This window comes from Saccopteryx leptura, chromosome 1 (genome assembly GCF_036850995.1).
Source record: "Saccopteryx leptura isolate mSacLep1 chromosome 1, mSacLep1_pri_phased_curated, whole genome shotgun sequence".
In the NCBI taxonomy this organism is placed as follows: Eukaryota; Metazoa; Chordata; class Mammalia; order Chiroptera; family Emballonuridae; genus Saccopteryx; species Saccopteryx leptura.
Window position 1 is genome coordinate 140,687,095 of NC_089503.1, and position 15,816 is coordinate 140,702,910.

Genomic DNA, 15,816 nt, shown 5'->3' on the forward strand with positions numbered 1-15,816 from the left:
TCAGAAATGTTAATTAACTTCCCTAAAATAAGGTGATGAAAGAATTAAAGGTGTTAATTCATGGAAGCACTTAGACCTGTGTGTCGGGTATACAGTAAGATAAGACCTCAATAAATATTTTGCCTAAATTATAAGCGTGGTGTTCTTGATCTGGTGACTTCAGTTGCTCAATAGTGCATACATACAATACCATGTCTGATGACGCTGTGTCTTTGAAAAGTACTTCCTGGCATTGGTTGCTATGTAGAAGTCATCTGAAAATACAGGTTTCTGCATCCTACCTTCAGAGATTTTATTTTAGGGCCCAAGAGTCTAGGTGCTGTTTTAAATGGCCAAAATTATTCTTATTTTCTGCTAGGTTTTAACTTGGCAGAAATTTAAATGCAACAAGGCAAATAAATTACTATGAAATGTTTTTCTTAAAGTATTTTTTTATTTATTCTAGGCTAATGGCTACAGTTTTATCAATATTGAACATGGACAAGCAGTGTCCTTGCTGAAAACTTTCCAGAACACAGTAGAACTCATCATTGTACGAGAGGTTTCTTCATAAGACTGTGGAGAAAAAGCGGGGGGAAGACAGCAAGATTTATCGGAAGATACTTGCAGGGGAAATTAATATTTTGACTATTTTTATATATAAAGAACTCAAAAATTATGTTCAAGTTTGTACATTAATGAAGTAATGGAACTTGTGGCTAGAGGGAAAGAACCACTGTACAGTATATAGGAAAGACTGGTGAATTCAGATCATAGAAAACTTCTTGTTAGGTTTTTAAAAACATAGCAGTCAAGGCAACAAAAACAAATGTATGTTGTTTTTGTATAGATTGTAGGTTTATTTTTGGATTTCATACACATGACTGAACTCTGTGCAAGGCTCTAGTTAGCCTTGATTGTAGTCCAGAGACAGATGGCGGAGCTATCTATCTCATAGCTTTTATGCCCTTATTTTTATTCAACTGATCTTAATGTTTTTCTGCTGAAACAACTTTGTTATTTTATGGGGGCAAGAGATTGAATTGTTGGCTTTTGCTATGTGCATTTTGAATTGAAGAGGAGAAGGTGAAGGTGGTGCTGGTGGGTTCATTTTCCGAGGCCTGATTAAAACAGTTAACTCCTATAAAAATCTGGAAGCAAAGAATGAAAAAACAGCTATCTGTTCATATGTTTTTATTAATAGAATAATGCAATAAAAATGTAATGTCTTTTTAAAAAATAAAAAAGACATTAATTGCATTTTATGAGCTCTACAGGATCTGTTCTTCTCATAGCCATTAACTATATATTTGCTACTGGTGATTCGATTTTTAATTTTTTAGTCACAGGAAATTTTTAACTCTACTGTAGATGTGTGTCCATGCTTTTTTGTGATATGGAAATACCTTGATTTTTTTTACCATTTGCATTTTGTTTTTATAATTAGTATTCCATTTTAATCTTAATTTATAATTTTTATTTTAAGCAGCAAATGAAACTAAAATGACCAGTTTTAAGATTGTGTTACTGTGACACAAAATGTAAGAAGATTTAGGAAAGCCTCTTGATTTTCTTTGGCCTCATATTGCCTTGGTAAAGTACATAAAAGGAAACAGTACGCATGGAGCTAGGAAACCAAAGCAAGTTTGTGAAACTGGCACAGTGATCGAGAATTGCTGTGGGAAGTTGTAGAGCAAAGGAATGGGTCCTCGGGGTCTACCAGTGTGTAAAGGTGTTCAAATAAAGGGCTGTTCCTACAGGTAACATTAAATGTGAACTCAACACTTCAGAGTCTTTAAAGGGTTTCTAAGTGTATCAGTGTAATAGTGTTTTTATCACCAACTGCCTTTGTTCTTGTTAGTGTAAAAAATATTTGGTAGAGGTTTATAAATTTTGTTCAAACAAAATTTTGTTTTTATTCTCTCCGTGTAATCAAATAAAATCTGAGTAACATGCAATGGTAAGATAAATGCATGGTTATTTGGACCATAAAAAAGTGCCATAGAAGACCAATAACTGTTTTTAATCGAGGCTAGTGTAGTCTTTCATTAGAGCAATATTCAGTTATTGCAATTTATTTCTAATTACTAAGAAATATAATTTTGGAATTTTTAATCCTTTGTTCTTCAACCTTGTTTTAATTAAGACTTTTATAGCACTAGCAAAAACAGCAATTGACATTATTTTTGCAAAAGTGAATTAGACTTGTTCTTTTCTGACTAGCCAGTAAATAGTAAAAAGATGTGAACTCAGATATTGCACTTATTTCAAGATGTTATCAACTGGTTATACTGTATAGTTTTAATAATATTGATTGAAACCCTTTAACAACTCTTTGTAAATTTTAACTCATTTTAGTTGATTTTTAGTACATAGGAATTGATTTTTATGGATATAGTAGAAGAAATGTGCTGTATTTTGATAAAATTCATTTATTGTATGTGTGTTATAATCTCTAAAAAAAGAATGACAAACAGCTTCTTTAAGATAAGTCTCTGTGTTCCCTTTATTCATAGTTTATTTTAAAATATTTTGGCATTGTAATTTTACAATGTAATTTCAATACATGTAATTTTCCATTGTAATTTCACATAATTTTTTATTGGTTTCAATTTTTCATAGTCACATTCTGCTTTTAATAAGAATACATAAAATAGATATAATTACTACATTTTCAACTATTTTACCTTGAGTTAGATACACAGGCTATAATTTTGGAAAAGGAAATAAGCCACAAAGAACAATTGATACATCTGTGATCAAAACTTGTCTGCTTTTGTATTGAAATATTACAAGTGCAACAGGTATTATACACATGAGTATTTTTTCTACTCTAGTTAAATTTTTTTTAATGTTCTTGCAACACAAAGTGGATTAAGAAAAGTTTGTACTGAGAGGAATAACATGATATAATGCAAAAAACCAATAGCAAAAAAGTTTTGTACTTAAATTAATAGCCAAAGATTTCTTCTAAAATACTGGAAAATTAAAATGAAGTAATAAGAACTCTTCATTTGAATTTTTGATTTGGTAATGATGAAATTTTAAAATTTTAAAATAATAATTCAAATCTTGGAGGATATAGAAAGGACATTTTTAGTTTATATAAAGTTGAGTAATTTGCAGTCAAGGCCGAAACCCATAACAGACTTTATTTTTAATTATTATGTAGCAATCCATCAAAACTTCCTTATTTTTAGTAACAGTTTAAAATTGACCACCTTAAAATTTTAAATCATTAAAAATTATCTGTTAAGGGTTAATTTATTTAATACAGAATTGTTTTCATAAACTAAAGTTTTTTTCTGATTTAGTAGGGAATCTGTAAATTTTTTTCTGACCTTTTTGGACTTAAATATGTTTATATACTTTAAAATAATATAAACATTATCACAAACATTGCCATAAATAGAACAAGCTTTTAAGCATTAATTTGCTGTGCTGAAAAGAAAACCCCTTTAGCAGCTATGTAATATTTTTATCAATCAGCATTCATAAAACAATCCAAATTTTTGTGTATATCTAGATTGTTGTAACACAGTGAATAGGTAATAAACTAATACTATTTAAAGTTGTGTGACTTTATGAAATTCAAAGTGAGAAGGATTGTCATAAAGACAAAATTATGCAACAGTTTTCTTTGACCACTGAGAAAATCTGTTTCTGGGTATAGAGGAAGTGTAGTTTTCCTTAAATTACTGTATTTTACTTCTGAAGGAAGCTATTGGAATGTGGAATATTTTTTAGTTAGTCTGAAATTGATGATCAGTCCAGTCTATTTAAAAGGTTATTTAAAAAAAAATTTTAATTCTTATTAGTTTAATGTGGTTTCATGTTAAATAGATTTCTTATGAGACACTGAAATCAAAATAACTTTGTTTCATCAAAAGCATTAATACACAATTGATGGTATGCAGAGGTAAAAAATAACATTTTTCTTTTAAAAGTAATATAGGGCCTTGACCAGGTATCTCAGTTGGTTCAAGTGCCATCCTGATACATCAGGGTTGCTATTTGATCCCCAGTCAGGGCACATATGAGGATCAACCAATGAATGCATAAATAAGGGGAGCAACAAATTATGTTTTTCTCTCTCTGTCTCTCAAATCGGTAAATTTTTTAAAAAGGAATAATAAAAGGTAGATTTTATAGGCAGCCAGTTCAAACCTTTGGGTATTCTTGTTTCTAATAAGAAAGTTCAGAAATGGTTTACAGGTATTTTTTACCCCTGTGGAATTTTTAAGTCCTGTGGTGATGAAGATAGTCATTCAGTTTTGGAAAACTCTTAAGAGAATGCTACCTTCTTTTTAGGACTCTGCATTCTCTTTGTGAATTTACAAAAGAAAACTTATGGTCTCCACAAATGTACAGTCCTGCTAATATCCAAGCATCTGAGAAACCTATTCTACTGAGAAAGCTTATTTAGGGAAAACACCTCAGTAGAATCTTCTCAGATTTTATATTCAATAATTAAGCTACTCCTGATCCTTTCTATAGGATTGATAGGAAAGAGGTGAAGAAGTGATCCTGCTATTACAATCACCTTTTCAAAGAAATACCTAGGGAAAGTTTTGATCTCCTGTTAGATTTCATGTGGCCCAGCTAAGCTTCTCATTTGGCCCTCAATTTAATTTCAGGATGAAGTTTGAGAAGCTCATGTATGACCGGTAAAGGAAGAAATCCAAGTTGCAAAATGCTGCCCTCTTCAGCCCCAGCCCAGGATTCAATAAAGCTATTTTTGTTTTGCATGAAAATTATTAAGTCTATATTTTTCTGAACTGACCTTCCTTTAAATCTAATCAAAACAATTTTGTTCCTCCAAAGCAAGGCTTTAGAAAGATTTTTTTAAATGTGCCTGACAGGGCGGTGGCACAGTGGATAGAGCGTCTGACTGGGATGCAAAGGACCCAGGTTTGAAATCCGGAGGTCGCCGGCTTGAGCGCGGGCTCATCTGGTTTGAGCTAAAAGCTCACCAGCTTGGACCCAAGGTCTCTGGCTTGAGCAAGGGGTTACTCGGTCTGCTGAAGGCCTTCAGTCAGGGCACATGAGAGGGCAATCAATGAGCAACTAAGGTGTCACAACAAAAAACTAATGATTGATGCTTCTCATCTCTCTTCGTTTCCTGCATGTCTATCCCTCTCTCTGACTCTCTCTCTGTCCCTGTTAAAAAAAAAATAGGCTTCCCTTCCCAATTAGTGTCCTTGTCCAAAAGCAAACTCAAGAAAGATAAACTAAATTTAAGATTATGTCTTTTAACCACAATTTAAAAAGTCAAGTCAAAAGGCAGAACCTTATATTTATTACTTCTGAATTTCACTTTTTAAGCTGGGGTTTATCATTTGTACCTAAGGGATCTTGCTGAATCATCTGTAGGCTAATGAAGTTCCTATTCTAATCCTGCACTTCACAAATATGATATACATGCCCCCCTTTTTTTCATCTAGGTTATAGGAAAAATGCACCAAGTTTTGTCCTTTGTAATCCCTCTCATTCCAAAGTGTGGCATTCATAGGTTCTCCATTTTAACAAGAGCCTCACACTAGATGTGATCTCAGCGTCTCGGGCATGTCGATCCTGTTTGAATGGCAGGTACCAGTGAGATTTAGTCACATTTCAGAGGAAACCAGATTGCCATCATTACTGTCATATGTTCTGTCTCCTGACACCCACATATCCACCTCTACAAAGATGGTCAGCTTCTGTCTCCAGCTATTCCTCTTGCTACTTTTTCATTCAAGGTCACTGGGAGCAGGATATAGGCTACCCAATCGTCCCCTTCCCAACTGTCTTGAATTGCAAATCTATCATTTAGCTGATTCTGCTTATATGAACTTAGGGAAGTTCCTTAACATATCTGTACCTCATTTCCCAATTTGTGAAACAGGGATAGTAATAGTACCTCATAAATAATTAACATGACAGTTACCAACAAGTTGTCAAAAAAGTAAAATTCCCTTTTCATAATATATGTACTTTTTATAGCTAGTATTTGGAAGGAAGAGGTAATAAAATGGAGGGTCTATAGAATTAGATATGTTTAGAGAGGAGACTGACAACAGGCACCAGGCCTTCTCTAAAAGAAAGACTTGAAGCAACAGGGATGCTCTTCTGTTGACCTTGAAGAAGCAGCCATACTGTGAACTGCCAATGGAGATGGGCAACTTTTGGGAGCAGAGGGCCTTAGTTCTACAACTGCAAGGAACTGAATTCTGCTAACAACCTGAGTGAGTTCGGAAGAGGACTCCAAGTTCCGGATGAGCACACAGCCCAACTGCATGGACTGCAACCCATAGGACCCTGAGGAGAGTTCCCCGCCAAACCATGGATGGACTCCTGACTGACAGAAATTGTGAGATATTGTGTTGTTTTAAAATGCTAATTTTTAGTCACAGCAATAGAAAACTAAAACAACTAGCCATCATTTAGTTTCTACTTCCATTCCCCATGGCTCCTCTAATTCAGAGCTGGAGTGGAGCCTGTCTGACTAAAACCCTGGCGTTGGCCAGAACCACATTTCCAAAGCCCTTTCTGCAGACCCCACTCCACTCTCTTGGTTCAGACTCCCTTGATTAGTATTGCCCCTAGAAGGACTTCTTAGATTTGTGGTAGGGAGATCACGCCACTCCCTTCTGTCAGACCTAAAAACATCCAGCATATCTGAAAAAGATGTGTAATAGTAAGACCATTGGTGTCATGCAAAGGATTTTATTCTGAGGACAGTAGTGAGTGATGTAAGTGATTTGACTTGAACTTTAGGAAGATCACTCTATAAGATGGATGGGGGGTAGCAGTGGCGGGGTTAAAAAAAACTTTAGAGTTAGTGACATGTTTAGAAGATTATTGTAAAATCAAGAATAGAGACAACTTTGGAGCAGCCAAGGTGCTGAAAATGCCAGGTTCATAAGATACCTAGAAAGTGCCAGGTTAATATGATACAGAAAGGTGAGGAGGAATTAAGGATGACTTCTAAGTTCTGGCTGGATTTAGAGGATAAGTGGTGATACCACTAATTGAAATCAGGAATATTAAATTGTCTTGCTTAATTTGGAGCATTTAGAAATGCCCACCTTGTACCTGGGAGAAACTGGTGAGAGAAAGATTTGAAGGCCTTCAGTTTATTATTGTTATAACAGATAAAAGGAGCCAGTTTTCCTCATGCCTTTTCTGAACTCTGAACTTTCCTATTCTTTGATATTTAAAATTTATACCACATAATTTAATAACAACTTGATTCTTATGTTGTTATGTATATTATTTAGTCTCATTTCCAGAACTACTGGAAACTCCTTGATGGAAGAATCTTTTATAGCCACAGTTTACTGGTTATGCAGTAGGACTCAACATAGTAGAAAGGACCATTTGTTTTCCTCAGAATTTTACATTTCATCCACACATGAGAGTCAGAAAGAACAGGCCAAGAGGTTAGGGAAGTTTATGCAGGGTCTTTTAAGCCATTGTAAAGATGATTTTGGTTTTTACTCTGAGGGAGAGACTATCAGCCCCTTGTTGACTTGCAGCATAACCAGCTTTGAAAACAAAAGATTTTTTTTATGTACACATTAAAAGTACTCAGAATTTGAGTTTAATAAATATTTGTGGATGATGAATAAATTATGCATGTGCTATCCAGATGGTGACATAGTATCATATAAATAGTAACATTTCACATTAGCAGTATTCATATAGTCATTGAAAAACTGGCACCAGCTGTGGCTGGATAGCTCAGTTGGTTAGAACATGGTCCTGAAGTGCAGAGGTTGCTATTTTGATCCCCAGTCAGGGCACATATAGGAACAGATCTTTGTTCTTGTCTCTCTCTCTCTTCCCTCCCCAATTCCATAAAACCAATTAAAAAAAAATATTTTTTTAAAGAATAATTCACATTAGCATTCTGTCAAAAGTGACTCCTAGATTGGCTGCTTGGCCCCATACAAAGCTATAATGAACCTACTCTTGGGTTTAAGAAAAAGTAGTTTTATTCTGACTGGCAAATCCTGGCTGGCACCTCTTTGACTGAGGTATTATTGGCACCATATGCATGAGCATTAGCCAGCTTCTTCAGCCAACACTCAGACTTGCCTACTCTGCCAAAAATCCCATCTGCTCTCTATCCACAGTTTCTTCACAACCAATAGCATGTTTATTATCTTTAGGAATAAAAGCAAAAACATCACTACTGTAATCACCATATTTGTAGTTTAAAAATGAATGGGACTTCACCTTTTCAAGTATTATTTATTGACATATTTAGGCAACTATACAGCTGTCAGGGTATAGAAAAATAAGCTTTTCTACTTCAATATGTTTGAAAACTCTTGCTACTATGTTTAGAAAAGGGTGTATAGCTGTATATAATCTTCCATTTAAAAAAATCATTATTTGTGATACAGCTTTAGAGATACTATGACTTAAGCTAAGAATTTTATTTATAAAGCATTCACTATATTATAATTTATATTGACAAAAGCCAGTTTGTATTGAAACATTTAAAAAGAAGGAAGGATTCCACTGTACTAGTACATTAGGAAAAATAAAATATTCAATTATTTGTACTTAAACAGTGCCTGGGCATCTTTTATTTTAGTCAGTAGCCAAAAATAAAAAGGAAAAAAAAATTTTTCCATCACTCTGAAAATCCAGAAAATAATCTGGATGTTACTGAATTACAGATAATTCCTAGAAACCTGTATTGTCTTTTTTGCTTTAAACACTGTCTAGGCCTGACCTGTGTGGCACAGTGGATCAAGCGTCAACCTGGAATGCTGAGGTTGCTGGTTCAAAACCCTGGGCTTGCCTGGTCAAGGCACATATGGGAGTTGATGCTTCCTGCTCCTTCCCACCCTCTTTCTCTCTCTCTCTCTCTCTCTCTCCCTCTCTCTCTCTCTCTCTCTCTCTCTCTCTCGCTTTCCTCTAAAATAAGTAAATAAAAATAATTTTAAAAATAAAGTAAAAAAACCACTGTCTAGTTTGCTTTAAACACTGCTAACTACAAAAGGAATCAAATTAGGCTATTGACTTTAGAATTGGTTGTCATCAGACAAAAATGGAATTCTTGATGTCACTGAGCCTTACAAAGTTATTATGGTGTTTGTTTGCTTTTGTATGTAAAAGCAAAACACTGGTGACAACCCAAATATAATAATATGAGAATAATTAAATAAACCAGGTACTTGGTCAGCTGAATAAATTATTAAAATGATATTTAGGAAGATAAGGGCGCATAGGAAAATAGGAAGATAACATAGATAAACATAATGTTAAGTGGAAAAGGCTATTTATAAAATCCTATGTGCCCCATAATTACCACTATATAAATTTTATGTAAAGACTGAAGCAATAGCTTCATGGAAAGATCTTGTCCAATTATCAAAACTTTTATAATTATAGTTGATGTCAAAGAAGTCCAAACTTGTAAGAATATTTGTGAGTTTACTTTAGCTAAACTGACCATAATTGTCACGAAGCAAAATCTCAACAGATGGAGACAATGCTCTAGAAGAATGGCAGTTTTACCACTTATTTTATACATCAGAATCAAAGGGGAAGACATAAGGCAGTTATATGAAATCCACTGGTGATAGATTAGGGAGGCAAGACAAAGCAAAGTGGGGAAATCTCTTGGAGCATGATAAAAAGTAAACCGAGTAACATACTTTTTTTACATATGTGGGTTTAGGATATGTAACAGTTAACAACTAACATGATAATAACAATGTGGGGATTTGTGGTCTCTGCTGTAGTGTAGTGGTTGATATTCCAAAGGTATGTTATCTTAGATGCAAAAAAGGCTACGGACATACTCAAGGTAAAAATATTATTTACCTTTATTAGGGAAAAATACTGTCCTAGGGCATGACTACCTGCCATGAACTGCTTTTAGTTAGAAAGTTTTCATTTCAGACAATCCTGTGTAGTTACTTTAGGTCTCTGAGTTTGTAAGGCCGCCATACAGGCCTTCCCTGAGCTTCTCAGGTTTTGTATGTGACCCCTTTCCTGTCCACATTTTTTTTTGTCCGTCTGCATTTTAAGAATTAAAGTGACCTTAGGTTAATCATTGTCAAATATGGTAGCAAATATTTGGCCACCAGCAACTAATAGAGTAGTTTGAAAGCAGATGTAGACCAAATTGGTGATGTAGGAGACTCCACTTCCCACCTCACCCCCAAAGATCAGCAATTAGATAGTTACCCATGAACAAAAACAGCACTAGAAGAGTTCTGGAATCCTTTTTTAAAAGTTTAGCAACACAACGGAACAAAACACCTGAGAATAATGGCATCATCCCATCTCCCAAGCCAGCATGGCTCTGTGCCAAGAGTATTTCCCAGCTAGAAAGGGCTTGACTTGCCAGGCAAGAAACAGTGGGATGAGGCACAAGCTTCCCCAACCTAATGGGCCACTGCATGAAGGCGCCCCTTTGGTTTCATTCCACCTAAAAAGCAAAGCCGAGATGGCAAGGAACAAAGAAGAAAAGCAGGGACTAGTAGCCACATAGTAGTAGTAATTGTAGTTCACAGTGACCTGCTCTACAAAGAGAAGCTCAGCATATTTTTTGCCACTTAAGAAACCAACAGCCAGTACATCTGCTGGGCACACCTGAAGATTTTACTAACTTTCTCCTCACAGGTATTTGCATTCACTGCCACTGCCATCATAGCCTCTCCCCTCTTCATATCCCTACCTCCCCTGCCACCCCCCTCTAACTTCTGCCAGAGCCTGGGAACTGCACAGGCAGTCAGTTCAGGCATCTGGCTGTTCAAGTGCAAGACACAAGCACAGACCCCTGTGGCTCACCCCACTACCCTGTGCCTGCTTGAGCTTGCCTTTCCAGCTTTGCACTTGCATGCCACTGACCTGACATCTATCACCAGCCTCCACTATAATGTGTATGCCTAGAGCAAGACTGCAGACATGAGATAGAACACCAACAGCCAAGGCCCCAGCAGCTGCATGTGGGCCTGAATCAGACCCTGTCTTCAGTCACTGCCCTGTACCACCATGTTCACCTGAGATTAGCCTCTCCAGCTGTTACCTGAACACCCCCTGACCCAAACCCTGCCACTGGCCTCTACAGCAGTACACACATCTTGGGGGTGCCCTGGGAGAGCACACTGACAGCCAAGGCCCCTGCAGTTGCCAGTGAGTCTGTAGTTGACCCTGGACCTTGTTAGTTGCCCTGGCTGCCACTGCTGCATGTGTATCTGCAATTGGTCCCTGCCACTACATAAACATCTGCAGCTAGTCCCCACAGCCAAGTGTGTACACACTACCAACTCTGACCACCACTGTTGCCTGCTCTCATCCCTAGTAGCTGGACCTGGAGACACCACTGAGGACCCCAACATCCCTTGCAAACCTGCCACAGTGCTTATAAGGGACCACACAGTTGCTGTGCACCTCTATGACCTGATCTGAAAAGACATTACATACCCACACTCTGGATTCACTGTTGCCACATTCCTGCACTTGGTGACAGCATCCTCCACCATGCCCCCTAACCCAGGTGAATGCCTTCTGTTATCCAAGTCAGTCTACAGTTTAGAAGAGGTAATTGCTTCTTCAAATGAAAAAACAGCTATGCAAAGCCACAGAGATCATGAATAATCAGAGAAACATTATGCCACCAAAAGAATATAATACACCTCCAAAAATTGGCCAGAAAGAAATGGAAATACAGGAATTGCCTGACAATTCAAAATAATGATTCTCGGAGCTACAAGGTAATACAGATAAAAAAAATTAGTATGAAGACAACACAAAACAAAATGAGAAGTTCAACAAAAAAATTGAATATAAAATAGAACTGAACACATTATGGAGCTGTAAAACTCAATGGCTAAAGAATTCAATAGAGAATTTCCACAACAGTCTTGACCAATGAGGAGAAAGTGTGAGTGAGCTAGAAGACAGATCAGTTGAAATTATCCAATCAGAGTAGCAAACAAACAAAAACAGAATGTAAAGGAATAAAGCCAATAGATTTATGGAATACCATCAAGAGAAACAATGTACATATAATTAGAATCCAAAAAGAAGAAGGGAGGGAAAAAGAATAAAACGCTTACTTATAAAAATAATGGCTGAGAACTGCCCAAACATGGGGAGAGATTTGAACACTCACCTTTATGAAGGAAATAGATCACCCCACATTTTCAATACAAGAATTTTCTCCAAGACACATGATAGTAAAACAGTCTAAAATCAAAGACAAAAAGAGGATTTTAAAAGCAGCAAAGGAAAAGAAATCTTTCCTATAATGAAATTCCCATATGGCAATCAACAGAATTTTTCAGCAGAGACCTTGTAGATCAGGAGAGTATATGATGATATATTCAGAGTGCTGAAAGAAACTGCTAACCAAGAATACTTTACCCAGAAAATGAAGAGAGGGAAGATTTCCAACACAAATCCAAACTGAGGGAATTCAGTAACAAGAGACAAAGAAGGTCATTATACAATGACAGATAAATTCATCAAGAAGACAAAGTCAAATATATATGCACCCAACACACCAGCAGCACCTATATATAAAGCAAATGATAACAGATCTGAAGGGAGAAATAGACTACAATATGCTGACAGCTGGGGACTTCAATAGCCCACTTTTAACAATGAATAAATCATCCAGACAGACAATCAATAAGAAAACATTGGACTTGAATCATAGTTCAAAAAAGTGAACCTAACAGACATTTACAGAAGCAAAATATACATTCTTCTCAAATGTACATGGAACATTCTCCAGGGTAGATCATATAAGAAGAAATAAAAAGTGAAATAAAAAATATACTGCTCACAAAAATTAGGGGACCAGGGAATGTGCAGATACTCCAGTACTTTCAGCCTTTTGAATAGTGCATTTTCACCAATGAAATAAAAGTTGGTTTTGAATCTTATTTGCATAATCGAACAACTTTCTTTGACTTGTTTGCTTTTCTGATGTGCTTGTCTAATAGAAAAAATCAAATGCTTTTTTTTAATCGCTTTATACTATATTCATTTTGAAATATCCTTTAGTTTTTTTTTAATTTTATTTATTCATTTTTAGAGAGGAGAGAGAGAAGAGGGAGGAGCAGGAAGCATCAACTCCCATTTGTGCCTTGACCAGGCAAGCCCAGGGTTTTGAACCGGTGACCTCAGCATTTCCAGGTTGACGCTTTATCCACTGCACCACCACAGGTCAGGCCCTTTAGTTTTTGTTAGCAGTACAATTTGAAACAAACAAAATGTAAAAACAACATACAAAAGATACTGGGTGCAGCAAAATCAGTTCCAACAGTAAAGTTATAGTGATAAATGGCTACATTAAGAAAAATGAAAGATGTCAAATAACCTAACTTTATATTCCAAGAAACTAGAAAAAAGAAAAAACTAAAGCCTAAACTTAGCAGAATGAAGGAAATAAAGATCAGAGAAGAAATAAATGAAGACCAGAAAAATAATAGAAAAGATCAGAGAGAGTCCAAGATGGCAACAGAGCAGGTGGACGTTCCAACTACCACCTCCCAGGACCAAATTGAATTACAACTTAATTTAAAAGAATCATCTTGAAAAACCAACTTTGGACTAAATAAAGAGGAGTCTATAACCAAGGATCACAGAAGTAGCCACACTGAAACAGGTAGGGAGGGTGGAGACTTGAAAAGGGCTGCCCCACTCCCTGGAGCGAGAGGCAGCTGAGAGTCCGGAGGGACTCTCATTGTGGCGAAGGTCACCTAAGAGGTGTGGATCCTCAGCTTCAGGCCCAGAGTCCCAGCCTAGAGCTCCAGAGCCTAGAAGAGGTGCCCCGACAGCATTTGGCGGTGTAAAGAGCCGGGGTTTCTGTCTGTGAGAAACAAATGGAGCTCTCAGAAATGGCAGGCTTCATCTTAAAGGGCCAGTGCAGAAAATCTCATTCACAGCCACTTAACTGAGGCTCCATTGAGGGAGAACTGAGAGGACTAGAGTTGCGTGAGGAGAGTATAAGTTGGAGGCCCAGGGAGAGACACTGTGGGGCACAGCCACTGGAACCCCTGTGCTGAGTCATTCTCCAATACTGCAGCCACCATCTTTCTTGGGTGGAGCAGAACCCTCTGAGCGGCATCAGCCTGGGGAAAAGCAACTGCTCCATCCTTGTGAGTCTCTACTGCCTCAATAATGGGGGACTGGGTAGTGCTGAGAAGCCAGGAAGCAGTAACATCAGTGACTCAGTTTTCTGGCTGTGAGGCCAGAGCTTTCCTCCACATGCTCCTGAGTCTAAGACTGGTGCTTCTGCCCCACAAGAGACTCAGTAGAAACTGTCTAGACTGCAAGCAGACCACACCTCTGGGTCTCAGAGGCCACACCCACTGGACTCCTGGGGCTACACCCTACTGAGGTCTGTGAAAAAAGTCTGGACAGACTGACACCTGGGGCTGAGGGGCAGAGCCATACCCACCACCCTTCCTAATCCCTGAATTGACACAGGCTCTAGACTCTACCAGAGGTTTTTTCAGTGGTCAAACCCAACAAGCAGCCAGCAGACAGAGGCTGCAGGAGGTGAGACTCAGGGAACCTTGGCCTTTGAAGTGGACCTTCCTCCAGGCCCAGTGTCAATTAAAACCAGCTTAGGCATTTCCATGTGCACCTGGACCCAGCAGAGGCAGCCACAAACTCTAGATTGCTTGTAGCTCCAAGAAGGTTGCTGAGGGCCAGTCATGGGCAGTGTCTCCCACTGGTCTGTACCAGGTTCCTGCCAGGGAGGCCCAGAGCTGGTACATCCAGGGGCCAGCTGCAGAAAGCATTGGTTCAGGACCTAACAACCCTTGTTAGACTGGTACCCTAAGGAAGGGCTCCTCACACCTGGCCCAGCTGAGGCAAGTTTTGCTCTTGTGATAAGCACTGATACAGCAGCTCATGTGCATTGGATAGGGTGGAGCTTCACAGTCAGCCAGCTTGGGTGCTGGATATCCTTCCCCGCTGGGCTAGATTCCACAGGGGGAAGGGAGAGGCTTGGAGCATGGACATTTAAAGTCTGGGTACCTGTGAGCCTATTGTTGGGTCTGGTTGATGGGCTTAGCCACTTTCTGGGGGGCATAGTCAGCCCCAGGAAAGGACTCTCTCAGTCTTCCTCCCTGAGGCCAGGGTCTCACCAACTATAAGAAATTCTGCAGAAGGGACTGTCAGTCCCACTCAATCTGAACTTGCTGCTCACTTTTTTGGAGAGAAATAAAATTTGAGTATTCAGCAGTGGCTGAGGGATTAGGCTCTGGAGTAAGGGCCACATTCCCTGTACTGAGCTTCTGACCAAGCGATCCCTGAAGTAGGGGGTCCCACTAATGTTATATTCCCAACTTTAGCTGCCCTAAACCAACAAGCTTGCAAACTGTAGGGGGGTTGGTTGGGTGAGGCCAGTCTGAGCCCACACTATAGTCTTACTACAGAAGACTCTGTGGGAAGACCAGGCAGCTGCACGAGGAGTTGCTGAAAAATGGAGGCAAACTGTATGGAGTTTGGGGCTTTTATGGAACTGCTGTCATCTCTAAGCAGGAGGAAACTGATCCTTATACACAGATTGGCCCCTCCCACCCTACCCAGGCACAGAAAAACACTGACACAAACAGCTAAAATAGCAGTAGCTGCAGACAGCTGGTTACAAACAATGATTGTCAACCCAAGAAGATCTAGAACCAACACAACTGGTAGCTGGTGGCAGACAGCACCAACACTAGACTCAGCTAGCTACACAAGCAGCACACCCAAAAGAGGAATCTAACAGACACAATGGAGAATAAATATGCCTGACAGGACAGACATTGCACAGTGTGTAATACACATGATCAAGGTTGACCCTTGAAGCCAGCTAGTCTGAAGGGATAA

General features: G+C 38.2%; 1 protein-coding gene across 12 annotated transcripts in view; it reads left to right on the forward strand.

The window, feature by feature from the left end:
• Positions 1-4,764, forward strand: part of ERBIN (erbb2 interacting protein) — a 141,777-nt gene extending 137,013 nt beyond the window's left edge. For 11 of the 12 annotated variants that reach the window (XM_066376160.1, XM_066376105.1, XM_066376132.1 and 8 more), the window contains one exon: positions 446-1,199. In XM_066376160.1, the coding sequence (XP_066232257.1) occupies positions 446-553 (108 nt within the window). In that variant the 3' untranslated portion in view covers positions 554-1,199. Of the gene's footprint in view, positions 1-445; positions 1,200-4,616 lie in introns of those variants that run through there. The other variant, XM_066376123.1, reaches the window with a different exon arrangement.
• The last annotated feature ends 11,052 nt before the right edge of the window (positions 4,765-15,816 follow it).